At 48.1% G+C, this 27,225-nt stretch overlaps 1 protein-coding gene across 2 annotated transcripts; it reads right to left on the bottom strand.

Annotated features, from left to right (window-relative positions):
- On the bottom strand, positions 1 to 27,029 carry WNT11 (Wnt family member 11). 2 transcript variants are annotated; one of them, XM_086743202.1, is made up of 7 exons: positions 26,892 to 27,029; positions 23,412 to 23,650; positions 13,974 to 14,209; positions 13,108 to 13,221; positions 12,944 to 13,023; positions 11,437 to 11,729; positions 1 to 1,445 (listed from the first exon to the last, which is right to left on the bottom strand). In XM_086743202.1, exons 2-7 carry the CDS (start codon positions 23,492 to 23,494, stop codon positions 1,271 to 1,273), a joined length of 981 nt encoding a protein of 326 aa, XP_086599328.1. In that variant the 5' UTR covers positions 23,495 to 23,650; positions 26,892 to 27,029; the 3' UTR covers positions 1 to 1,270. The 2 variants fall into 2 exon arrangements, with proteins under 2 accessions (XP_086599328.1, XP_086599323.1); XM_086743197.1 differs by having other exon boundaries at positions 12,944 to 13,221.
- Positions 27,030 to 27,225: the final 196 nt, after the last annotated feature.

The following is a 27,225-nucleotide window of genomic DNA, read 5'->3' as shown; positions in this document are numbered from 1 at the left end:
TTTTGCTGTTGCACCAGTAACTTCAGCATTTATTTCATACTATTGTTAATGCTCGTTTATAATATAGAGATATATTTACGTAGGAAGTAGAGTAGACGAAAGCGCGAGATATATCTTATAAATATTTCTGTACGTCCGCATACGAAAGAAAATATGTACAGCCACAGATAGTGGTTCTCTGCTGTGTCAGGGCAGGGCCATGCGAAGGACTGAGACGTTCCCACTCCTTCCTGCTGGGAATTGCTGCTGCCCTGCACGGCTGCACTCCCCACAGCCCGGACCGGACCCGCTCCTCTCTCTGCAGTTTTTTGGGGCTGGGTCAATGGTTTTGCTGGGGGAAAAGAGGCAGTGGCGTGTTTCCCTAAGGACTTGATGGCCCAACGCAGCAGAACATCGGTGACTAAGGGCATCACGCCCAAAGGGCAAGACAGAAAGAAAGCAGGAGCTGTTTTTTTTTTTTAACTTTCCCACTGGATTTTGATTTCACTTTGTTATTTTGTCCTAATGGTGTCACTACAATCTGGTGGACCCCATAAAGCCCTTCTCAGGGTACCCTATTCTCACTGCCTCCGGGATCCCGTGGGGGTTTTTGCATGGTTGAATGCGAAACCCCTTCCAGCCTGGAAAAAAATCACGGAGTTTTTTTTTCCTGCAGCAGTAACTTTTACACAGTAACCTGTGTAAAAGAAAGGTTAGAACGAGTTGTTCATTTCAGGGGATTGACCTGAAATCTCTCCACCTTTATCATCTGGAGCGGATGCTTCCATGATAAAAATTAAGTCTTTGGCAACAAAGGCAGTTATTGATGAAGAGTTGTAGCGTTCTCCCTTCTGGGATGGTCCGAATGCTGACTGAGTACTTGGGTTAGAAGGCACAGGCAGGTGTGACCCTTAGTTATTTTCAAACAAGAGTTGCTTTTCTTCCCTGGGAGAAGTTTCTACTTTTGTTTCTCAAAATACTAAGGCACTTGATGGTGAGACATCATTGGTAACCATTTTGAAAGAAGTTACCATCCCAAATGAGTTTTTGTCTTCTCAGAGAGCATTTTATTGGCAGGGGGAAACATTTGTGGATTTGTTTGGGTTTTTTTTTAAAGGTCTTATTTTTACTGGTGTGATTGCCTTTTTTTTTTTTTTCTCCTCCTACCATCTTTCTTCAAGTCCTTGTCTTTACAAGATAAACAACGTCTAGTCGGGGAAATGTTTTTCTCTTTGAATAGTGCTGGGGTGTCGCTGGCATCTCAGCTCCCGGAGCAGAGAGAGGAGGGTTTTCACTTGCACACGTATCTCTCGACAGTCCTCTCGCACTTTTTACAGGTCACGTAGCAGCACCAGTGGTACTTGCAGTGGCACCGCTCCACCACTTTGTCCATGTAGGGGTTGTAGCCTCTGCCGCAGCACATCAAGTCGCAGCTGTCGCTCCCATTGGAGGTCTTGTTGCATTGCCTGGAAGAAACGAAAAGCGGTGAGCAAGCACAATTCCGCTCTGGACTTTCCAAACTAGCATCCTTCAGTGAGAGGGAGACAGGGAAAGCCCCAGCGCTGCCCTCGCATCCCCTGCTCTGACGCCCAAAATTGCACTTGCATCCCCTGCTCTGACATCCAAAATTTCATTATACTCCTGTTCCGACTCTCAGGTTGGGCTCAGCGGCATTCGGGCTGCCATCAGGCAGGACCTAGCTCCTGTACAGGCAGACAAGCAAAGCTATTGTGGTACCTCCACCAAACCAAAACCTCATAGTCCCTAGCAATCTGTATTCCCAGGCAGGCTCCAAAGCCGTCTGAAAGGTGCTGGAAGAAGATGATACCCTAAAGCGCAAACACTGGTGTTTGTCCAACGCTACATAACGTGAAAAGGGTGGGGGAGGAACCCTGCAGCCACAGAGTATTTGCACAGGCTCCGTGCCAATAATCCCGGGCTGGGAAAGCTCCCGAGCAGCCACAATCCAGCCCTGACCCTGTCAGGGAAATCACAACCGAAACGAGCAGGGTCAGACTCTGCACTTTCTCTTCCGAGTATCTCTTAGCACGGTACAAGGAGCCGGGGAGCTGGTTCTGTGACATCCTGAATCCCAACCCAGGAGCAGGCAGCACGGCAGGAGCACAGTGTAGGATGACGAGTCACCAAATATCACACAGACTTCCACTGCTTGTTTTGCTTCTGCTTTTAATTAAAGCCAGACTCGCTGGGATAAGTCAGCCATTGTGTGAGGTTCCCTCACTTTGTCTGCTCGCAAGCAGCTGGCTTGAGGTTTCCAGAAGTAATGAATGAATTGGGGAATCTCTTTCATTGATCCTGGATCCACAGCCATTTAAAAAAAAAAAAAAAAACAGCTATCTCATTCTTCTAAGATACTCCAAGCTGGGTCCCAACATGTTCCAGTGATAGAGAGAAACTCATTAGCAGGGCCTGTTGTGATAGGAAAACAGGTAATGGTTTTAAACTAAAAGAGGGGAGATTCAGACTGGACATCAGGAAACAAATTTTTACGCTGAGGATGGTGAAACACTGTCCCAGGTTGCCCAGAGAGATGGTGGATGCCCCATCCTTGGAAACATTCCAGGCCAGGTTGGCCGGGGCTGTGAGCAACCTGATGTGGTTGGAGATGTCCCTGCCCCTTGCAGGGGGGTTGGACTGGATGGCCTTTGAAGGTCCTTTCCAGCCCAAACTATTCTAAGGTTCTGTGTTGTCATGTTGGGACACGACAATGTAACAGGCATTGAGTTTTGGATGAGATGAACCAGGTCCTAGAGACGACATTTCTCCATGGGCTGTGAAGATAGCCCAGGGTGGAAGTGTTTGTCTTTGGTCAGATGCTTGCCTGGACACTAGCACTGTAGGGTAACAGATGTCATCATGAACACTGTGGGGCTGTGAACTTGATGGACTGCACGGGGTTCTGAGCAACGTGATCTGGTTGGAGACGTCCCTGCTTCTTGCAGGGGGGTTGGACCTTTAAAGTTCCCTTCCAACCCAAACTATTGTAAGGTTCTATGATTCTTGAAACTACTGTAAGAAAGGCAGTTTGGAGAGTGGGGGAATTGCTGGCATCTCTCCTAAATCTTATTCTGCATGGCTATTTTGGGCAGAAACACTCTGAGGCTGGTTTGGGGCAGTGAAAGGAGAGAGGAGCATGAGTTGGACTGTTGAGCTGACTCCATCAATAGATGAAAACAAATCCATGAGATTTATAGGAATTCCTCATGAGGTAATGCTTTAGGAGAAGTTACGGGATTAATGAGGTGTTGAGATTTTGTTCTTGTCCTTCCCTTATTTTTTTCTGACTCAGGCGGGCCTCCTGTTTGTTATTTCTGACTCGCATTCCTCTCCAGGTTCAGTGCTTAAAGGGCCCCCCCCCACTCCCCCTCGTTCGGGAGTGTGTGTAAATATTGACAAACCTTTGAAAGCCTCTACCGAAGCCGAAGTCTGCAACCACACTGAGCCTGTTTGCCTAACGCTGAGCCAAAGGCGTTGTTACTGCCCCTGCGAGCCAGGGCCCCTCCGCCAGGAAACCTCCAAATGACTCCTCATAAATGTATTAGTAAATGCATTAAATATTCAGAGCAAAGGTTCAAATATAGGCGTTTTGACACTAGAAGAGGGGAGAGTGTTTGACAACCTTACTCTGCTTTACCAGTGGGTGGAGAGGTTGTTACCCGGGGGTTCACCTAGCGAGGATGGGGAGGCCGCGGAAGCACGGTGACGGATGTGCAGTGCATCCGTGCCACCTTGTGCTGAGAGCTCATTAAAATGGCCAAGAAAAGGAATATGTGTCCTCTCTGACTCCAGTTCACCATTGAGGATATTCACTTCCCAAACGTACAAGGCGCCCAGCAGTTAAATTTACCTCACTCAGAGCAAAACTCTTCTACCTACTGTGTTGAGACCTGGAAATCCTCCTTTCCTTGCACCTCCTCCTATGGCTTGCAAAAAGAAAAAAAAAAAAAAAAAAGTGGATCTAGTAGGAGAGATACCTTTCCATAGCTGTCCCCATCCCATCCAACCTGAAGCAAAGAAAGGAAAAAAAAAAAAAGTCTTATTTAAAAAATCCCCAACTTTCCCTCAGATTTGAATAAAGGAAGAGGGACATCCTGGACGGGTGGGTCGAATGGCCAAAACAAAGCTTTTGACCCCATCCAGAACCTAAATGAGCTCCTAGAAAACTTTCCTGACAATGCCACTAACCAGAGATTTTGCTTTCTGTTTTAAAGCACAGGCCTGGATGAATTACCTTTGTTTTTCTTTAAACAAGCTGAAGCAGAGGTAGTTTCTCAGCTGTATCTATACATTAAAAAAAAAAAAAAGTGGGGGAAGACAAAAGACCAGAGTTTACCCACAGAAGCTGCCCCCAAGCATCTGCTTTCAGAGCCCACGGCTGCGATCTCACCAGGCTCCCCGCTGTTGGGTTAAGTTCAATCTCATTTGTTTTGGGCCTGGTCCAGCACAATTCCAGCAACTCAGAGAAATGCCCTCCTCCTGAGCCTCGGAGAGAAAATACGAAGGCAAGCGATTGCATCTTAACACAACACCGTAACCTCTAGAAACACTTGGAAGACCAGTGAAAAACGATGCTTAGGCCGTAATCCTAGCCAAGGTCCTGGCTCAGGAACAGCCTTTCCTATTGTCACAATGCTTTTTCCTTCTTTGTGCAAGAAGGGAGGAGGTCAGCCCTGCTGACTGGACAAATCCCACTCAATATGCCTGTCCAAAATCTTCCCTTTCCAGCCCTCATTTGCAGAAACATTGTGGTACATCGCTCCCTGAGCCCAAACAGCCTGATCATGGGGGTGGCTCCTCGTCAGAGATGGCGAAGGACACCTCAGCACTTCTAAGAGTCTTCCCCTAGGTGGAGAAGCTAAGCCACCTCACAGTTACCTCCTGGGCTATTTTAATTTTAAAAGCTATGGGGAGATTTCACAATTTCATTCTGGATCCCAGTTCACTTCTGTTTCATCAGCAGATATAAGAATAGATTTTTTTTGGTTGCCCAAGTGGCATCTGAGACCCAAACTGAGGCCCACTCTGTACTGTGTCAGCCACAACAATGACATATGATGACAGGGATGGGTCAGCTGTCCGCTGGGACCTCACTCTATCTGTCCTAGTGATAAGTGGAAGCTGCTTATAAGTACATTTAAAAAAGTCACTCTGGGTCATTTCTGGGAAGAAAAAAAATCACAAATCTGGTCACTTTCTGTGGTCCTTTTCCTCATACACCACCAGCATCTGTGCTGGTGCATTAAGGATGACGAAAGGTATGTGTCTGTATCCCCTTGTGGGCATCTTGGCCACAGGTTTGTCTCATCTCTTTGTGACCTCAGGGAAACCATCTGCCTCCATGAACTCCAGCAGCCACAAGTCCCAGAAGACAGTACCGCTGTGTAAAGAAGTATTTTAATTTTTTCTCTTTTAAATGAAATTCTATTCATTTTTTTTAGTGCCCCTTGCTCCAGGAATGTCGAGTCATAGAGCAGTATATAAAAGAAAGAGAAAAAATAATTCAAATCCCCCAGGAGGTATATAGCACAATGGACATTGGCTAAAAATACATCAAAAAACTTCGTATAAGATTTTGAGGGCAGGATCTTAACTACTTTTAAATTACTTTCTCACCCACAAGGAACGACTAGAGACTGACACTGAACAACTGTACGAAAGAGAGTTATCAATAGTACGTGTCAGCAAGGAGATGTCAAGGGAGATCCTGGAACCAGCCTGTATTTTCATAAATGAGGAGTAGAGAGTGAGCTGAAAAAATTGTGGATAACTCTGGGGCAAAAGGAGCTGAGAGCATTTTGTGAGAGCGGATTAAAATGCAAAGTAAGCAACACACTTTGAGAAAGATCCAGATAAATGTGGGAATGTTCCCAGGAGAGTCAGAGGAGCAGTTCAGAAAAGAGAAAAGGTTGAAGGAACTGATGTAGAGAAGTTTGTAAGAAAAGCTGTCTTTCCCATGTGTAAAAGATCATTGCTCCCATGTGTAAAAGATCATTACCAAAAGGGGAGGCAAGAAATGTTCGTTGTAGGCAGAGAAAAGAAGACACGAAATGATGAGATTGATTTGAAAAAAAAAATAAATGAAAAGGTAAATTTAGATTAAGATAAACAAAAAAAAACCCAAAAGATCAGGCTCCATTCCAGGATCCAGGAAAGTCATTCCCTGCCCCAATGTTCCTTAACTCCCACACCATTTTGATGCAGAGGGACTAAGTTTGTTTAGGAGAGCTAGCTGCATTTTTTTTATCCCCTGAATTCACTATCCACTACAATTTTACTGTGTGAAATTACTCTTTCCAACAATAAATGTATTATTTACAAATCTGTTCAGGAATCTTTATGGTCAAATCCAGGTCTTGCAAAGTGGGAAGAATTCAATCTTCCCCAGGGATGAGCCAAGAAAAAGCCCAAGAAAGCACGGCTGGCCCAACTGCTGAAATGCACGTTGCCCTGGGAAAGCTCCTCCACTGCAGGTGGGAGGAACAGAAAACTGCTATTTTCCTGATTTCCCTTAAATTTAAACTTCTGTGACACTTACAGAAGAATTATTTGCTATTCTTCATTCATCATTTGTTGCAACCCATGAAAAAAGGGTGGCACGTCTGACAATGGTTCCAAAAATTACTCTATCATCATAGACATGATAACCGAGTCAAAGCCAAAGTTCATCGTATTGCTTCTTGTGCCCTCACTGAGTGACAGAAATTAAAAGAGGCTGTAACAAAAAAAAACAAACACCAAATGCTGTTGTCTACCCATAACCACCACTGTTCTCCACCTAAGTGTCAGTGCTTCTGCTAAGAAATCTCATTGCCCACATAATGTTCAGCCTGGAGAAGAGGAGGCTCCGGGGAGACCTGAGAGCGGCTCCCAGTGCCCAAAGGGGGCTGCAGGAAAGGTGGGGAGAGACTCTTCAGCAGGGCCTGTTGCAATAGGATGAGGGGTAACAGTTTTAAAATAGAGGGAAGTTGATTCAGATTAGATATTAGGAAAAAAAAAATTGTACAATGCGGGTGGTAGAACACAGGAGCAGCTTGCCCAGAGGTGGTGGATGCCCCATCCCTGGAAACATTCCAGGCCAGGTTGGCCGGGGCTCTGAGCAACCTGATGTGGTTGGAGATGTCCCTGCTCCTTGCAAGGGGGTTGGACTGGGTGGGCTTTGAAGGTCCCTTCCAACCCAAACCATTCTGTGATTCTATAACCACACAAGGTGAAGCATATTTTCAGGGTGGCAGGAAACAAGTGGTTTCAAAGCAAAGGGCTGTAGTTGAACACTGAAAACCACCACATCCTTTCTTTGCAGCATTTGATCAGCCCTGCTGCTAGGACCACCAAGATGGCAAAGAGGCAACCACCGTCCACTCAATCTTTGTGGTCATTAACGAGCAGAAGATGCGTGCTCAGCCAACTTCATGCATGTTCCTGTCCAATGAAATGTACCAGCCTAAGACACCTTGGAAGATAGTTAAGACTAAGTTTTTTACTGCAGAAAAGAACGAATAAGTGAGCAAAGAGCAATTGCCAAAGAATGGTCACATTTGTGGCGAAAGTGAGTCAGCTAAGGACAGTGGTGGTTGATCAACTCCGCTTAGCTGCAATGAAACGTTACAGCCCAATTTCTGCAGCCTGAGAGACCTTCCCGTCTTTAGCAGGGAGGAAGCGGCATTTGCTCAGCTCCAAGACTGCTCTGCGAAAGATCAGTAATAAACAGCTCGGTTATCTTTGCAAGGCTTCAGGAGCCGGAGGCTTTCCCATGTGTGGCAGAATTTCCCTTTCCTCGGATTCCTTAAGGGACCTTCAACAGCCTTTGAAATACGATACATTGCACCCTACTGATAAAGAAGGTTAATACTGTTGCTTCTTTTCTCACAAAAGAGATCTCAATTTTATAATCTGCTATTGTTTATAATTTACTCGATAACGAATTTTTCAGGCAGGAGAAACCAAACTACCTTTTCAAAAGATGAGTTATGGGGTGCTTCTGTCCCAGAAAGCTCTGAAGTGGGAACACACACATTTTTTCCTCGTGGTTAATTTGTTGTATTGAAAGCTGTACAATCCACTTGCTGCTCCACAGCTCAGCTTCTTTATATTTTTCTCCAGACCATTTTTTATCGGCTATGAAAGCGTGAGGGTGCCATACGAGCCCATGGCATTTGGCTGGAGTGGATGAGGGCTGCTGTTGCAGCCAGTCTGCTTGCAGGAGCCTGGGACAACAATTGCAAAACTCAGCTCCTTAATCAGATTTTGGGCACTTCAAAGAGGCTTCAAATCTCGGGTTCGGGTTCAGCTCCCTGGCTTTGAAATCTAGATACACCCCAAGCGCTTGGAGGTATGCAAATTTCCAAACCATTTCTAATTTCAACATGAAACTAAGAAAGGCCAAGGTGTGTTGGAAAACATTTCAGGCTTTTTTTTTCAAAATCAGGCTTTGAAATCCTTTCAGCGAAGAGCTCTGAAAGGCATTTGAGTAACTGGGTGCACGTTTTCTGAGTGGATTTTCACGCGGTTCCACTACAAGGTAATTCAACTCCCTCTCCTGCCTGAAAAACACACAATAAGTCTGCATAATGCGAGGGATAATTAGAGAGATGGAAGCGACTGATTAGATTATTCCTTCCACCCACCTGCCGGTGCAGGATTGTTCCCTACAGCATACCCTGAAACCCAATACATCCAAGGTGTTGCAACTGAGCCATCAACGTCTGTCCTGCTTCCAGCGTGCTCCGAGCAAGCGCCGGACCTGGGGGAGTGGGAGGGAGGAAAGGACTTTTTCTCCATATGATGCAAAACTACTCTTTTTTTTTTTTTTTGTAATGAAAAATGCAGCAATCTGAATTTTTTAATCCACTCTGCTGCTGAAGCTGCCCAGATCAAGGTCTCCTGGAGTGTGGTGAGAGGGGTCTGCACTGTAACATCCCGTGGGCTGATCCCTGCACCCATGTTCATGGCCAGAAAAAGGTCAAAGAGGAAATAGGCAGGTGGTGGAAGAAGAGAAGAGAAAAAAATGAACTGAGGGACCACCACGAAAAATCCCTTTTTGATTGCATTTGCCATAAAAGACTTTAAAAATTAGCCTAGTAGGAAGCAGCAGGATCTTCCCCAGAAAATTTTGATGTGCACAAGGATAAAATGCTAAGATGCCTCCGGGACTTGACTTAGAAAATAAAAACCTGTTTGGGCTATTTCCATGTGAGTGTTTTTACATCTTTTTGGGGTAAGCACAAATGATGTTTTTCCCTGGCCTCTCTAACAGCATCCCTTTTGTGTTCCTTCTCCCTCATCCCTGTCATTAGCCGCTATCTCTGCAGCCCTGTGGCTGGCTGGAACGGAGCCACCGTGTTTAAAATACATTTTGACGTCCTCTCCATGAGAGAAAAATTGAGAAGAGAAGAAGCATCCATGGGAGGAGGAAGTTAGGGAAACTCCCTTCCATTTCCCCACTCCCCCCGGAAAGAAGGGACCAATATACAAACACGTTGTGAGCGTTTTACACTTATTTTCTCTGCTAATGTAATGCAGAAAAGGGGCTGGTATGGTTTGGGTTACACGTGGCAATTTTGAAACACCAGGCATCCCCTCAAGAGCTGGCGGATGGATTGCCATGAAAATGAGCGTAACTACACGTGATCCTAAAACTTGGCCTGAGAGATGCCTGCAGCTCAACACGGGACTATCTCGCCCTCCTCCCCTCCCACGGCCACCACCATCTTGTGTACCTGAGAATAAGGAATATTTCTTGACAAATTCCTTTTGAAAGTCATCCCTTCCTGCCTTAATATCTCAGTCCTCTAAATCCTCACTCAATCTCACTTCCCTGGGACCCTCGCCTGGCAGGCTCACAATCACTGCTGTCACCCAGCTGGGATAAACGGATGCCTGCAATACACATTTTCCTGTCCTCAGAAGAAAAAAAAAAAAGAAAACTCTTTCAAGATCTTGACATATTTTTCATCCTTAGCTGGGATAAAAAGGCAAAATCTGCTGTAAAATTAAGTTAGATGAAAAAGAAGTCACGCCTCCCTCCCCCTTAAAAGGACTTCAGCTCTTGAAAAATGTTTTACTTGGCAAATCTGTAACGAATTCAGTTTGATTTTAACACAACCTGCTGATTTCACACAATTACTATAAAGCTAATTTCCAAATAACCTCCATAATTTTTTCATTGCAAAACAACAAAAAGGTCTTTCTCAAGACACAAGTTTGTCAAAATCCACACAAATTCACAAAAGCATTGCTTCCACCTAAATTATATTTTCCTCAGAAACCAGTTTCAATGCATGCTTTTTCCCTGCAACCCTCAGTGACTCATAAAGATCTTCACTCCCTAATTACTGCTTCACTGCTGGGCCGGTGACGAGCATCAGCCTGGTGTTCCCACCACAGAGCTGCCAGATAAACACTGTTGTTGAGCAGTCCAATTGTTGGGTTTGGTACTCATGGAGGATACAAAACTGTAACTGCCACAAAATGTCAGAGAACAAAAAAGACACGCTTGTTTCACTCAACTGTCATCATCTCCTGATCAGCTGCTCCACCAGTTGAAAGCTGATATATTGTCTACAGAATTACAGATTAAATGGCCATTGCCAAAGGATATCTTCTAAAGTACCCTCTCAAAACTCTTCATATGAATCAAAGATATCCAAAGAGGATATATCTTTTCTGCATTTGGGTCATTTACTTAATTTCTGTCACAGAAAAACCTTCGCTCCATTGAACTTCTCAATGCACAATGGAAAGACCACTACGTCCAACACCAGTTACAATGAAGACACACCACAAAAGGGCAGGTGCATGCTCCTTGCAACTTGACTGACTGAGTCTCCACCACAAAGTAACACAAAGAAGAATGATGAGAACTAGCTGAAGAAAGCCAAGCCAGCAGATCGCAACTAATGAGACAGCGTGAAATCCAACCATTGCAGCCACCTACCAAAAAATCTAGAAATTAAAAAGCAGTGGAAGAAAAATCCTAAAAAATCAGCATTGTAGTTTGCAGGGCTTTTTTTAAAGCTGCCTAGGAACATTGGTTCTAGTTGGGTTAACACTTGCCTACTTAGAGGAGCCTTACAGTAGAGTAACAACTCATCACATGAGCAATGACTGCAAGAAATTACTTAGAAAGACTCAACACAGCATAAAGCAGCTGCTCGATCACTACAAGTTCCTGCAGAGGTGTGCTACCTGGGGAAATTCTAAAGGTATCATCTTCTGTCTGCCCGTATAACACAAAAGGTGTCTGCAGCCTTGTCTTGGCCACAGCCACCACTTATAGGCTTGGGCATCTGTTGACCATACCGTATGTTAGAGATGCCCTTTACCTGCATGCATGTGCTACCTCCCCAATTATTTGCCTCTTATTCACACACGTTCCCCTTTTCCCCTTCCCTCTTTGGGGCTCAGAGCGCAGTCAGCACCCGCTGCAGAAACCCTCACCTGTCCTGGGTCCCGTGCGACCCCACTTTCTCGTTCTTCATGCAGAAATCGGGTGAGCTCTGCAGGTAAATCAGCTCTGTCTCTTTAACCGGCCTGATATCAATATCCTTTGGGACAAGATATTTGCGTGTGCCCATGGGCCGGTGAACAACCTTGGTGGCTGATAAATACTTGTTTTTGAGGTCCAATGCAATGTCTCGCAGCTCTTGAAGGCCTTTCCAACAGGTCTTGATAGAGCATGACCCAGAAACTCCATGGCACTTACATTTCATTTCAAGAGAGGCTTTCAAGACCTGCAAAAAGGAATGCAGGAGTTAGGAAATGCCCTTCTCTTACCTCCAAACATCCCACAAGCTTGCTAAAGAAGGTATTTTCCCAGCAAGGACTGCTATAGAAAAGGGCTGCTGCTCTGATTTTTGCACAGTCACTCTAGAGTAGCTACTGTGCCAAGGGAATGAGATCCCACAGCTCCTTGGTGATCACTATCAGCCTGGGACTACTTTCACCAAGGCAGCTTTGCAGCCAGCAGACAGAAGAGTATTTTGAATTTTGGTCAGATATCTACACAGGGCTGCATTTCCACCTTTTAATTTCCTAAGGAGCTGAAAATCAAAGCAATCAATAAATAGATCATTAACATCCATGGGGTAACAGAGACGTCCAGGCTCTGATGGGTTCAGGGCACCCTCACTCTGCCTTTCTGCTGGCCATGGGGCCAAAAGAGCCTTTCACTTTGTTTCTGCACTGCTCTTGCTTCTGCAGGGCATGGCAGGAAGCTGCCAGGAAGGGCTGAATGCATCAGCCATGGCAACGCTACATCCCAAACAAAAATTTGCCCATTGTGATTAAAACAAAACCTCAAGACATTACGAAGATAAAATTTAAAAAAACCAGATAGATATGGTAGACAAAAACACCCAGAGGAGGCAAGTTCAACACGGCTGTGCTCTGCAAAGGAGGGTTCAGCCCGGAGCTACACGGTCAGCGGCCAATGAGCTCAACACCCAACACTCATATGCTCCAGCGCCCAAGCACAGGCAGCCCTGGAAGGACTAAGCTGTGTGCTAGGACCAGCCTAGGGAACTGCTGCAGCCCCAGAGGTGGGTACAGGGGGTCAGCTTTACAGCCCCCCCACCCATTTCTCCAGCTCAACGGAGGGCTGCGATGGGGATTTGCACCGCCGTGCACACCAGGCACTACGCGTGGTAAGCATGATCCACTAGACGCAAGCCGTTAAAAGCGGATTCTGCCAGATATGGGAATCATCACTATGGAAAAGGTGGCAATGAGACATCCCACCCATGGTTACATAGGACCAACAACAGCATTCAGGACCTCCTGAGTCCCAGCGTGAGTTGTACAGCCACAGTCTCCAGCAGGCCAAAGGAGTTCAGAGCAATCTGGGAGAAACCTGCTCCTTTCGCTAGCTGATAGAGACTGAACCTCGCAGAGCGACCGACCACTACAGAGGATTGTACAATTACAGTAACTCTCGTGGATTTGTTACCTGTCTCCCTACTTCACTGTTGTGCAGATGCATCAGTTTATTGGCTTGTGATCCTGATTTTTTCATCTTCATGGGAGCATCTGAAAATTTGGACCCCATGATAAGACCATAGTTGAGGTTGTCTGCACATCCTCCCCATCGATACCCAGGTCCAGGTGTCTCACCTGGGATGGGACCACAGGAACAGCCAGGGAGGTCCCCGGTGGTGCAGGCTCTGGCAATGGTGTGGCTGATGGCAGCAGCAGAAAGCGCATACACAAATGCTGACTCCCTTGTGCCTGGAAGAGAGAAGAACTCCAGCTCAGCCTCCTGACACAGATAAGTGGTCCCCCAAAAAGAGACCTACACAATCTGCACCCCACAGAACAGTAAACACACCAGCTCACTGCAGCTGAGACCTCCTGTGGCATCACTGGCTTGGAAAACATCTCCTAGGTGAGTACTTCAACATGAAGCAGCATGCCAACAGGACAAAGAGGAACATTGAATGAGGCAACTCGTCCATTGTGGTGTGATCTGCTCTTGGAGCACGTGAAGAAGCCCCATCATGGACTCTCCTGCCTCCTTTTGCCCCTGTGCAGGATGCTTGTCATGGAGCTGGCATGCATGGAGCTGGGGGAGGTGGTGGGAGGCCAGAGAGCCACAGCACGAGCCTGCAAGGATGCTCTGACCCATGAGAGCTCACATGTAGCATGTGCTGCTTGACAAGTCATAGAATCATAGATTCATAGAATGGTCAGGGTTGGAAGGGAAGTCTGCATGCCTTGAGCAGCAGCTCCATGGCTGTGAGCAAGTGCACCATGACTCCTAATGAGATGAGCAGACCAGGTTGGTGGCATGCTTTGTAAGAGCTATGAGAGACCAGGTCTTGGAGTCAAGAGCTCCTGGGCATGACCGGCACCATAATGATGAACATGGTCTCAGAGAACAGGAGAACTGGCTACGCAGTCCCTTCACATCCCCCCTACCCTTCCCAGCCCCAGCTGACTCTACTCACTCATGTCCCAGCCGAGCCACCAGTGCTGTTTACCTCTCTCTAGGTCCAGCAGGTAGTTAGGAGCCAGCTCAATGGAAGAGCAGTTCCACCGCATGTCCGAGAAAGTTTTACGGCAGGTCTTTACCACTTCCCGTGCCGCCTGGATGATGGTCTGCATTAGCTCCAGGTTGCTGCGGCACAGCTGCACCTGGGAAACCACCAAGCCTTCGAGCTGCTTGCAGTGCTGGGTTTGATTCAGGGCCAAAGCCGAAGGAGTCTTGGACAGAGCTCTGAAGAGACAAGCACATGCAAAAAGACATTAAAACCAGCAAAAAAAAAGTTAATCTTCAGGTCAATATGAATTTCTCCACTGCCTCCAGTTCAGTGAATGCTTTGGCCTGCGTTCGTCTAATTTTAGCTACCTGTAAGTAAGTGCTCAGTTTAAGCTGGTGAGAGAGATGGGCAACTTTTAAGAGTGATTTATCTCATCTAAAGTGGGTGTTTAAGGCTGGTGGGAAGAAACACCCTCTAGCAGCACGCATTTCTCTCCATCATCGAGGGGAGCCTGGACAAAGCTCCTGGGGCACATGCCAAGTTGACTGGATGTGTAAATCCTTATGGGAAGGGTTTTTGCTGAAGAATGAAGAGGATGGACCTCCCAACAGAGTGAAAAATGACCCATCAGTTCCATGATAACAGAAAGCTGGATCTTCCAAGACTGTGGTATTCAGGAAAAAAAAAAAGTTGGTGTTATCAGTGCTTTGCGTTCAGCATCTGTCTCACACACTCTCTAAGGATTATGCTAAATGTCATGTAATTAATTATGGAAAAAATCCCCTGCAAGGCCTAGGGAAAAGCCACCAAGTTTTGCAAAACAGATGCTTTCCTTTAGAGTTAAAGCCCAGGGCCTCCACCAATTCCATCACTGTTGCACGTAGACAACTCTGCTTCTCTAGTCTCCGAAAACGTGGTGCAGAAGCACAGCACGAGTACGTGCAAAGCGAGCACCATGGTCAAAACTGAGAAGGGATCCACTGGCACCAACATTTCTCCCACCACCATGGAAGAAACTAACAACATTCCAAAGACCCCATTGGTTCTTCTCGCATGCGATTGCCAAAGTTTCCACGTGAAAAAGAAAAAAAAAGCGCATGCTGCCATGCATCATACAGAGCTGTACTCTTCTTTCCCAAGCACCCACAGCAATCAGCAGAAGCCCAGTGTGTAACTCTCTTTGTGTCTTTATGACCTGCTTAGGGCAGTCATAAATGTTATTCATTCTCATAAAACAACTTTCTAGCTGGCTGCATCGGTAACTGGCATCTGATCCTGGCAACACAACTGCCTTAACACATATTTCCTTCTCTCCTTGTTAAATGTGTTGCCTTTCAGTTTCATCCTGAGCCATCTTGGTTAGTTTGGCTTATTAGCAGACACATTTCTGGGCACATTTCACTTTATTACTGTAACATCCACGTCCTTCAGAAGTTAAATGAGATGGAAACGGAGCTAAAATTGAGCCCTAACCAAGATCGAGGGTTTTAGCTCTGATCTCTATGTTCCACCAGCTCCCTCAAGGTTGGCTTGAACCAGCTGCTGTGTGTGTTGGAGCTCTCTCCGAGCTGCGCAGAGTTGCTAACCCCAAACTCTCTTCCAACAGGGAAAAGCTACCATCCTTGCTAGGATGTAGTATGTCTGCACCGACAAATTCCCAGGCGGCTGGAGTTTGGCATTTCTGGCTCTGGATAATCAGTGGCAAACTTGGAAGGGAAAGCACCACTCTGCTAGCTATGTAAATATATACATCATACATATATTTAAAGAGGTCCATTAAATATACAGCAAACAGAGGCTTTGGCCAGTGAACTTCAAGGGAAAGTTAAAAGTGGAGTATTTAATTCTCAGAAATTCTGCCCTGTACCTCATCTCGGTCCCTTGCACACTGTTGCTCATGCAGTGCTCCCTGTCTGGAGAGGGGCACCTCCAGAAGGCAACCCATCCTGCCTTAGATGTGAACCAGTGCTGGATCCAGGTTGGTAGAGACAAAACCCGTTGGTGAAATTCCGGGTGCTCAGGTATCTCAGATATATCATGTCCTTGGCGGTAGAGGCATGAGTCTTGGGACAGCATGAATGCCACCTGATGGTAAACCTCTACAATGTGGACCTCATAGTAGTCCTTCAGGGTCCTTCTTCAGCCCATGGAAAGAAGAAGCCATCTCTAGGGGTAATTAGTCCAATGTGCTTTTGAGATCTGCAGTAGAATGAGATGAGTCACGTCCTAGAAACGCTCATTTTCTGCACTGGCTATAGAGGGAACCGGGGCACCGAGCTCGGGCGCAGACATCTGGACTGTATAAGCACAGAGCTGAGTGAGATGAGTTCAACCCCTAGCACTTGGCACCAGAAACCTGTGAAAACTTATCCCAAAAAGCCTATCAGCAACTCTCAGGAACGGGCTGAAATGCAAATCAGGCAAGAGGCCAAAGCAGCTTGTCACTAATAGAGTTAAAATGATAAATACTCCAGCACAGTACGTCTCAGCAGCAAAATAAGCAGGCAGGGTGAGGCAGATGAAATGAGCTTCAGGCAAACAAGGAATCCTCCAGGTTTTGACGGGACACCAACTCAGTTTTCTAATCAGAGGTGCCAAATGACACTTCAGAGACCTTGGGATGCTTCACCTGGCCCTCCAGAAGGACACAGGTATCTCCTAGGTTCTGCACCACACCTTCTAACCCTGCACAGAGGTCTGGGGCGTGTTTAAAGGACCTAGAAGCCTACACTGAGGTGCCTGCCTCAGTTACAGACTGACCAGGAACCACAGACATAATCACCTTCAAGTTGGGATGAGAGCTGAATTCAGACTGAAACTCATCCCTGTTGTGAAAAAACGCAGATGTGATACTACAAAATCATGGTGCTATAGATGTCCTGGAATGATCACCATTAGAGATGCAAATTTATAATTCAACAAGAAAGAAATTCACTCCACGGAAAAGGCAAAAATATCTGCCAGAGAGTCAAGAAAGGATGGACCATGGCCCCATTGGGGAGAACTCAGTAAATGGTGGCAACGGCTGCTTCTCATCGAATGAGCCCAGCTCCAGGGAGCCCACCAAGAATAAAAATGCAAGACGCAGAAAGGTGTTTTCTGAACATCTCCCAGGTCTGAACTTCATGCCTTTGCTTGTGAGATCCTATAATTGGAAACTTCTCCAAGCGTCGGGAGGAAAAAGTAAAGGGTAATGGAGATGGAAAAGAAAACTCACAGTTACTGGAGTCGCTTGCCGAGACCGAAAAGTGCATTTATAAATCAGAGATCAGGAATGTGAGAGGCCTATTAGGTCATCTAGTCCGTGCCCTAACAGCCCAGGTTTGCTCAATCTCTGTCCTGCACTCAGAAACATCTTCTCCGCCCATCATCACTTTAAACCCTCCCGATGGAAAGGCACCAACCCAAATTGCTCCCCAAATTCTGGCAGCACCAGGAAGTGGTGCTCACCACCTGCAAAGGACGTTGTTGGGGAACAAAGTTCATTTGCAGGGCAGTGGAAAGGAAATCACCTTTCCCCAGAAGAGTCCTGCCCATGGTGGGATTTGATGGTGGATCTCTACCCCGTCTCCACCCAGTCTCTGTTGACCACCAGCACTGGGAGGGAAACTGGAACTAAAGGGACACAGACAGCCTGTAAGGAAGTCTGTAAGGAAGAACAAAGCAGTCCGTAAGGAAGAACAACCTTTAGTCCTCAATCTGATAAAAAAATCCTGATAAACATCTTTCTTCGGACTCACACTCTTCACCCAAGAAGCAGCATGTGGAGATTTTACCTGCTGCCATTCCATAACTGCTGCTTTTCACCGTTTCCTCCTGCTAACGACGTGCTCTCCTCCCTTGACTCTCCTGCCCCATCCTTCATTCTCCAGAAAGCTGAGGACAACTGAGAGGTGGTTGTGTTTTTTTTTTAAAGTAATTTGACCCATCCCTTTAAATAAACAAGCCCCAAACCAAACATCTCCTGCTTTATATATAGCATAGCAGGGCTCGCGATTGAAGTTATGGATACTGACAGCAAACCATAAACGTAATTACAGAGGAAATATGATGCATGGATGGATCATGACTTTCGTTTACTCTTTTAATTATCTCAGGCAGTTAATAAATTCATTTGAAAACATGAATGCTCTACAGTGTTAGGTCCTTTGAGGGGTACGGGCCCATTCCTGCAGATCTGAGCTCCGTGAGAAGACTATTCATAGGAGCAGCAGCTTGGGAGAAGTACCTTCAGATCTCAGCAGACATCAATGAAAGCCATACATGGTTTGGTTTACAAGGACCGCTGTGCGCAGGACACTGCTCCTGGTCAAGCCAAAAGGAGAAAACCCTCCTTGAGTTGAGCAGTGCAGCATTGGTGCCCTTTCAAACACCCGTCAAGAGTGGAATGATCTCCTTTCTTTCTAATGGTGTCTCTCTGGGGGGCATCTCCCCATCCTCTCTTGTGTGATGTGACCAAAGACGGTCTCACAGAGGGGCTGTTGGAACCACGAACTACTTTTCCAAATTGTCTGCTTCACTTTCTGTGAAAGCAGTCTCATTTTTATGCCTATTCTTAAACCGCTTAATCTTCCAGGGATTTGGGCAAAACAGAAAGATTTAGACAAAATTACGCTTCTCTGGAGAGAGAAGTGTGTGGTAAACTTTAATAAAGAGAGGCAACGATTGGAGGGGTTTTTTTCATTCGATCTCCTTGAAGGTTTTTAATCTACAGGAGCCTCATTTTCTCAGGTTTTCAGCTGGAAAAGGCCTGCAGGACTGCCGTTACGTTAACCTTGTCTATGCTCCTGGTAGTCACAGGCAGTTTGCGCCTGGGCCACCCTGCCCTGCATCAGTCCTGGTCTGGGGACCGCAAGCACTGGGAAAGCCACCACGTCCCTTGGTAAACGCTTTCACTGGTTCTGCAAAGCCTTTTCAAAGAGAGAAGCAGGATTTATATGGTAAAAAAAAAAAAAGAAAAGAAATAAAGAGGAGGAAGAGTGAGAGGAGTGGGGGAAAAAAAACCAACCGTGAAGTAAAAGCTTAAAATAAGAGCTGCTTTCAGATACGGTGCCAAATCCAGCACTGGCAGTAGTGGGCACAAGGCCATTGACTTCCAGCCCAAGCCCGACTGAAGTCGATGCCAGCGGCGAGTTGGCTCACCCAGCGCCGAGGAAGGCCGTGGAGCTTTGTCAAGTTTTCCCGAGCTGCCGACGGAGTGAAGAGCCAACTTCAAAGACATTGTCCTCCCCCCTCCTTCCTCGCCCCTCAGCCCGCTCCCCTCCCGCCGTCCCCGTCCTGCAGTCCTTTCACAGCAGCTCATCTAGCAGCCCCCTTGCCAGGCAGACGGTCTCCTCGCAGGCGCCCGTGCCCCCGTGTCCCAGCTCCCCGCCTCGCTTGAAGGGGAAGAAGCAGGAGCTGCCAGGAAGCACGAAATCTTTCCATTTTCTCCCCTGCTTTGGCTGCAGAAAGGCTGCGGTGATGCTTGAGGTCAGTGAGCTGGGGGACATTGCGGGTTCACCGAAACGCACGGCTCAGCCGCCTTTTGCTCCTGAAGGGTTGTGATTTGACCATGGGAACTGTGCAGCAAAGCTGACCTCATAGCTGGGGACAGTGCTCTGCCAAGGATGGCTCCAGAGGGCATGGAGCATGTCTAGGCCACCACAACAGGGACAGGCAGGGACTTCCTAAAGGGATTGAGCTCCACCCAAAAATGATGGCATTCCTAACGCCACCACTTGCTGTCACGAGCTGATCCAGCAAGCCACGTTAAAAAAACCTCTTGTTACATTCAGCCTCTTCGCGACCACTCTTGCGTTGAGGGTGACACTCAACGCAGTCCTACCTGTGTCTTGGCACCTGGCCACAGGAGATGCCAGCCCCTGAGGAGGCAGAAGTGCCTTGTAAGCCACATCCCAACATCTGCAGTACGCACATCTGGCTGCAGCTCCCTCTAGTGCTCATCTATTTTTCAGCTCTACCCAAACAAGTTGCTTCAGCAACCTGCTTGGCCAAACCCAAGAACCCCTAGGAAAGCTAAAGTGGGTGCAAAAGGAGATGGGTCAAGCAACAGAGACCCTGCATGAGTGGGCCCTGAGGCATCTCCCATTGCAACCGATGGCTGCCTCGCCTCCCCAGCCACTGTGATGCAAAACAAGCACTGAGGACCACAAAACGAGGCAAAAACCCCCTGCTCTAAGGGTGGGGAAGTGTTTGCGAAAAAGCAGCACGCGAAAATAAGACTCAGGCTCATATGTGATGAATGGGAAGGCTGCCTCTCCATGGCAGCCCTGATCCTGTCCGTACCCTGACTTTACACCTGAGCTCGAATGGAAGAGGTCAAAAATAAGAAGTTTCTCCAGCAGCAAGAGCAGGTTTACGAGATGCTGACCGTCCATGCACCATGCTGAATACTGTGGCAGGGAAGGGCACGGTGGCGATTTACAAGAGCTGGGGATCTGGACCACAGAACTTGTAAAAATAAGCCAAATAAAATAAAACAAATAGCTCCCTTTTACCTTCTCCCCACTTTTACTAATTCACAGGGAATATTACTATCACAGGGAAGTCCTAAAGGGCTAAAAAGTGTGTTTTTCTTCTCCCCTTCCCTGTAATTACATCACGCTCCTAATCAAAATAGAATTTCCTATCGCCTTTCATATCAGTCGCTCCCCGTTCCTCAGGCTTGCAAACCAAGCCCACCAAGCTGGCAAAAACCCCCTTCCTTATCTTCCCCCCCTCCCCTCCTAAATCCTTTTCAAAGCTCACCTCTGGCACTGTGCCTACAACAACGGCGCAGCGGGCAGACTGCTGAGACAAGCCCACGACTGAAAACATCTCATAGTGCTTTCCTCCCTCTTCATCCCGTCTTTTTTTTTTTCCCCCCACCCCTTTAAATCCATGAGTACAAGAGGGAAGGGGCCAGGTTTGGTTGTACAGCACCCAGGACATGAGTGCAGGGCTGGGATGGCAGATCTGAGGTATTAGGTGGTGTTCGGTAGCATTGATCTCCGTTCACCAAAAGTTTACCCATGCGATTTCCAAGGATGGTCCCCTGGCCCCAAGGATGACAGCACTGCTGCAGCGGGGGAAGAGAGAGTGATTGGGATGAGGGGAAAATTGGCCCGTGCTTCTATAGGAAAACAAGGGTGGAGAAGGGAGTAGAAACAGCAAGTGAAAACAAAAAAACTCCCATAATTTTGTGAAATCCCAGCTGGCAGCACCCCAGTTGCACAAAGCGCCCTGGGACAGGGAGTGCGGGTCACCGCCAGGTTTTAAACAGGTGCGAGCAGAGCCCCGGCGGCACATCTGGATGCAGTTCGTGCTTCAAATGCCACTTTAATCCCAGCTTTCATCTTCCCCACTCACTTTTCGGTAGGGGGGATATGTCTGTGGGGAAGGGGAGGGGCAGCAACAGCATCTTTCCTCCAACTGCCTTCCCCCCCCCGCGACCCTGTCCCCAAAAAGCAACTCTTGCAGCTTAACCTCTTACAAGCCAAAAGGCTGCTTGTGCCAGCCAAGCTACTAGGGACCTTGCCCTGCCTTCCAGCCTTTTTTCGTGTCTACAGCTTGTCACAACACTATCAGGTTTCTTTCAAAGCCCATCTTGTCCCCGCCCTTTGGAGGAACCCAGGCCCTTCGCTGGGGATTTGCTTAAGTGGGACCCTAACACCAAGCACATAAGCAAACCCCTCCGCTCAGTTATGGGTCTGTACAGAAGTGCCCTCCTGAATCAGGGTGTCAAAAAAAAAAAAAAAATTCCATGCTGCATAGAAATAAAAGTTGCAAGTGAGTCCAGACTCCATAAGCTCATGGGCATGTTGCTAAGTGTCTCATAGAGAGAGATGCTCACCTTGTGCAAGGCACTGGATGCATAAAAAGCTGAGAGCCTAAGGACTTGAGGGAGTTGGCAGAAGGAAACAAATATGTAATTTAGCTGTGGTAATGTTCAAGGTCAGGTTGGATGAGGCTCTGAGCAACCTGATGTGGTTGGAGATGTCCCTGCTCCTTGCAGGGAGGTTGGACTAGATGGCCTTTAAAGGTCCCTTCCAACCCTAGCCATTTTATGATTCTATGACTGCTACAAGGTGTAAAGCCAAGATGGTGAGGAGCACATCCAATCCCGACTCTCCCCTACTTCCAAGGTGGTCCTTAGACTGTGGGGACAGCAAATGACAGATGCCCTAAAGTAGGTGACTCTTCCTCCCACTTGACCGTGCATTTAAGCACCTTATGGAGGGATTCACCTTGCTTCTCTTCACACATATAAAACGTGGATGTATGGTCTCAAACAGTTCCCTGCAGTCCATTGCATCTCCAGAGGGCATCTCTTGACTTTTATGTTGGATGTCTCTCTTTGGAGAGGGTGAATCCCCATCTGGAAGGTCTTTTTTCCCAGGACTGTGCACAGAGCAATGGCTCCAACAAGAGATCTAATTTGAAGATGTCCAAATTTAAGAGAGCCCTTATGAAAGGTAGCATGGTGAGACCTTCAAATTACAGTGGGATGGGAATGAAACACAGCACAGGAGGAGGAACAAAACAGGACTCTCTTGTCTCAATCTCCCTACCTAACCTGAAGATCCTCACCTCAATGCACTGTGTCCTACACAACAGACTTGCTGGCATTGTGTTTCATTGCGTCTCTTCTTTTACAGAAGATGCTCATTTGAGGCCAGCCCACATCCGCTTATTTATTTTGTGCACGGCTCCAAATCCGAGGAGAAAAGACAGATCACTCATCAAGGACGTGAAACCAGATGGGTGTTGGAGGGGCTTGTTTATTTATTTTGCAGTAAGTAACTAATTGATTGCTTGCTTAAGCAAAGAAACGAGATAGCGATGTTTTCACTTTGTTTGCAGTGACATTACCTCTGCGGAAACTCGATCCAGATTCGACCACACTCTCTGGTATTTCTTCACCCTCCTCCCCCCCCCCCCGCCTCATTTTTAACACCCTTCACAAAATCCAAAGGTTAAAAGGTCCACCAAAAAAACATGTTATCTGTCAAGCATCCCCTGTGACTGGAGATTGGCGGCATTATCTTAGCTGCCATCCCTACCCCTCTCAGCTCCTACTCAGCACGACCAGCCGTCCCGGTGGGAGAGTTTCCCAGCGCGGCAGGAGCTAACGCTAGGAACTTCATCAAGTGCCTCATGTGAGTGTTCAAGTGTGTGCCTTTCCTTTGGGTGAGGGAAAGAAAAAAAAAAAAAAACCACAAAACACTAGTCTAAATCATGCATATTTTGGAAAGAAGATGGAGACATATTGTTAGCACAAGCCCCTAGTACACACACTTGAAACCAATGAATGCCCAGAGAAACGCAGCATTCGCTGCTCTTTAAATGGCTTTACAGTGCACCTCAAACAGCAGTTGCAAAAATGGGTTAGAGACCAGCAATGCCTACAAAGACTTAAAAAAAAATTTAAAAAATGCAGAGAGGTAGTCAGGTACTTACATCCATTTTATCCCACAGCAAAGCCCCGTCTGCAGAATCAAAGACAGAAAACCAGCTAAGAAGAATCGCGGGCTCGGCTTCATTTTCTCCACCGTCCTCCACTTGCTGAAGGAAATCGGCTTCTCCAAAGAGGAAAAAAGAAAAAAATAAAAAAAAAAAAAAAAAAGGAGTTTTCCCAATTCTCTGCACAACGTATTTCCCTGCAGTCCGCGTGCTGTTCCTCCTTGGAGATGAATAACCTGAAAGGAGAGAAAGTACGAGCTACGGTTAACTCTGAGGTTCAGCGAGTCGTCGCGAGAGAGAGAGAGATCTATTATCCAAATTGCAAAGGAGTGGTTTATGAATCATGAAAAAGTTTGGATTCTCCCCTCTCCGTCCCCTCCCTCGCCCAAGCCTTGACACAACCTCTCGAGTCGACAGACAGACAAGGCGTATGGCTTGAGTTACACCCTGAGTTATGGTCTGATTGTGTGTTTCCATTTAACCCTGCGCGGGGCAAGGCTTCATTTGCCGCTTCGCTCCCCTCTCCACCCCCCAAAAGGTTCGTGCAACTGCTCAGGAAGAAGAAAAAAAAGAGAAAAAAAAAAGATAAATCTCTAGACGAGCTCAAATCTCTAGATGAGCTCAAATCTTTAGCTATTCATCACCCTTCCTTCTCTCCAGATTTCTTTTTCTCCCCCCACCATGTTTTTCTGCAGGCAAGACGAATTATCAAAACTGCATTTCCCCACTTCACGCAGGTGCCCGTGCCCTGCAGATGTTTCGCTCTGATCTGTTACAACAAATGCGTTTTGCTCTTTCCCTTCTGCTTTCCTTCTCACCTCATTAACTCTGCCTCTCACTTCTTCCAAGTCCTCGGGCACCTGGAGCTCACGGAAAGGGGCTGCAACTTCGTAAACATAAAAATCCCATTTCTGTCTCTGGGGAGCAGCCAGGAGCAGACAAAAGCTCTCAAGGATCTCCCCCTCTTGGTTGTTTTTTTTTTCTTTTCTTTTGTTTCTCCCCTTCTTCAGTCCAAACAAATAAACAAACCAGGTGCAGGACTTAAATTCTTAGAGGGATCCTCTCTGTCTCCAGGGCACAGCTTGCTTATTTTAGCAGCGGTATTAATAGCAGTAAATGGGTTTCCCTTCAGTTATTCGCTTCAGACACCGCTCCGGGCTGCTCTTTGTGGTCTTTGCGGTGGTTTCCCACCCCGCGAGAAAGCCAATAATAAAATAAACGGCGCAAACCTGCCCGCCACATTGCGCCTCTGGAGTCTCACAGCCCATTGCACGGGGCGCGCCGCCATCCCCCCGCAAAGGGATTTGGGATGGGAACGGGAAGGGCTGGAGCACTGGGCATCGCTTTGGGGAACCCCTCACCCCAGGAAAAGCACATCCTACCTGACCCCCAGCTCCAGATTTTTTCCCAGCTGTGTCTTTCTGCCTCGATATCCCCATTTGTGAAGCAAATGGGTCAGGGGGAAAGAATATTCCTGGGTGTTTGCTTTGCCATTTTCCCCATTAGGCTGCTTTTTGGGTATCCCAGCGCCTGGTGTGAAGGGTTACTGGAGAAGTGCTGTTATTACAAAGGATTTTAATAACCTCCAGGGGCGAGTTCCCGGCTCCCTTGAAGTCCGAGACAAAACTCCAGCCGACTACAAGGGAGGCAGGATTTCATCGCCACGGGTTGTTTTTCTTTCACGCCCGCTCGGATTTGGGTTTGATGCGTCCCTTGAAGGCAGGGCTCCCACAAGCATACTTCTTATTTAAGGGTATTTCTGTATCTTTTCATCTTTGGAAGCTCTTTGCTCCCCCCTCCACCTTCACGAGCAGACTGGAAACCTTCAGCCCTTAATCCTGCCCATGCCTTTTAGTGTCCATTTAGATATTTCAGCCTCCTTATCTCCCTCCTCGCTGAGCACCACAAGAGTCGGGTGTAAAATGTCTCCGACGGTCTAAAACCCTCCCGCTAACCCTGCCCCACCAACATCATCCTCTGCTTTGCCCTCCGTCCTGAAGAAAAAAAAAAAAAATAAAAGGGTTCCCCCCCCCCCCCCCAAGGAAGAATAGAAATAATCTAATCCCCCCTCAACCCCCACCCCAAGAGCTGCAAGCTTGGCCTGCAATTGCCTCCCTGATATTTGGGGAGGTAATAAAGCCTTTTTCCACTCGGTCCAGCACAGGTTACATTTTGCAAGAGGGATTTGTGAGGGGAGGGGAGGGCGGGAGACTCTTTGGGGCAGACGTGATGTTTACAGCTCTGGAGAGCTCTGGGTCACTGATCAAACCAGCAGCAAGTGGCCTGCGGACTCCTAAAAACGGAGCTGTTTTTAACTCCAGGTTCCCTTTTCTTCTCACCCCGTGGCTTTTTGCAGCCAGCTCCACTTTTCCATGCAAAGAAATGCTCCCGTCTGACACCTCCAAGAGTCCAGTCCCTGGGACGGGAGTAGGTAATGCGAATTATATATAGTGTGTGAGCATCCATCTCACGTTTTTCCAACTTTCCCACCCAAGAAGGCATCCACCTGACCCTGCTGCCATCCTGCAGCTCTCGCCAGGAGCACAGTTGTCTGTTTTAGGGGCAGCGCATCCCCAAATGACCTGCAGCGAGGATAGGGAGTGGGGACAGGGAATGGAGTGGGGGGCTGCTGGCAGCTCCTGGATCTCCCTTCTCCATTGCATCCCCTGAGTGTCCCCACTACCCTGCAGCCCCCAGATCTTAGGTGTCCCTATACCCATCTCCACCTCCCTTTTAACGCCCAGGTCTTCCCTCTCACTTCAGTCCCTGGGTGTCCAGTATCCCTTGCAGTTCGTGGGTTCCCCCCTTCTCCCTTGCAGCCCCTGGGTCTCTGGTTTCTCCCACACCCTCTGGGTCTCCTTCTCCCTTTGCAGCCCTTGAGTCTCCTCTCTCCCTTGCAGCTTCCAAGTCTACCCTCTCCTGCATGCCCCCGGGTCTCCCCTCTGCCTTGCACCCTCCAAAGCCTCCTCTCTCCTTGCATCTTCCGTGGGTCTCCCTGCATACCCTGTGGGTCTCCCCACTCTCCTGTAGCCCCCCGGGTCTCCCCTCTCCCCCTGCATCCCCCCTCGGGTGGCTCCCCTCTCCCTTGCAGCCTCCAAGCCTCTTCTCTCCCTGCATGCCCTCAGTCCCCCCTTTCCCTGCATCCCCCCAGCTCTCCCCTGCATCCCCCCTCGGGTCTCCCATCTCCCCTGTCCCCCTGCACCTCCTTCGGGTCTCCCCCCTCTCCCTTGCACCCTGCAAGCCTCTTCTCTCCCTGCATCCCCTCAGTCTCCCTTTTCCCTGCATCCCTCTGGGTCTCCCCCCAACTCTCCCTGCACCCCCCCCGCCCCCAACTCTCAGCCACCCCCACCCTCTCACCTTCGGCGTTTCGAGGGGGCTCCGAAGCAGTGCCCCCTTCCGCAGCTCCAGACAGCAACCCCCTGCACCCCCCGATCCTCCCCCCGCCATCCACCACCCGTGCCCCGGCTCCGCGCTTACCTCGGCCCGGAGCTGCGCGGGGGCCAGGGCTGCTCTGCCGGGGGGCGGCCCGCGGAGCCGCCTTATATGCGGCCCCCTCGGCTTTGATACGCGGGGTGATGTCAGCCCGGATTAGCATAACAAAGGGGCTCCGCCAGCAAACTCTCCGCGCCCCGCGGATCCCCCCGCGGGCAGGGCCGGGGGCTGCGCGGGGGGATCCGCGCACAAGCCCCGCCAGCATCTCCCCCCCCTTCTCAGCCCCTCCTTCCCCGGGACATCCCCCTCCCGGGCTGGACCCGGCGCCGCGGCTGTTAAGGGCGTTATTCTAATGAGAGCTTAATGATTAGCAAAGAAA

The sequence above is a fragment of the Chlamydotis macqueenii genome, chromosome 1 (genome assembly GCF_036417535.1).
Source record: "Chlamydotis macqueenii isolate bChlMac1 chromosome 1, bChlMac1.mat, whole genome shotgun sequence".
Taxonomy (NCBI): Eukaryota; Metazoa; Chordata; class Aves; order Otidiformes; family Otididae; genus Chlamydotis; species Chlamydotis macqueenii.
Note: the sequence above shows the minus strand (reverse complement) of the source record. Positions and strands in the feature narration are given on the sequence as shown.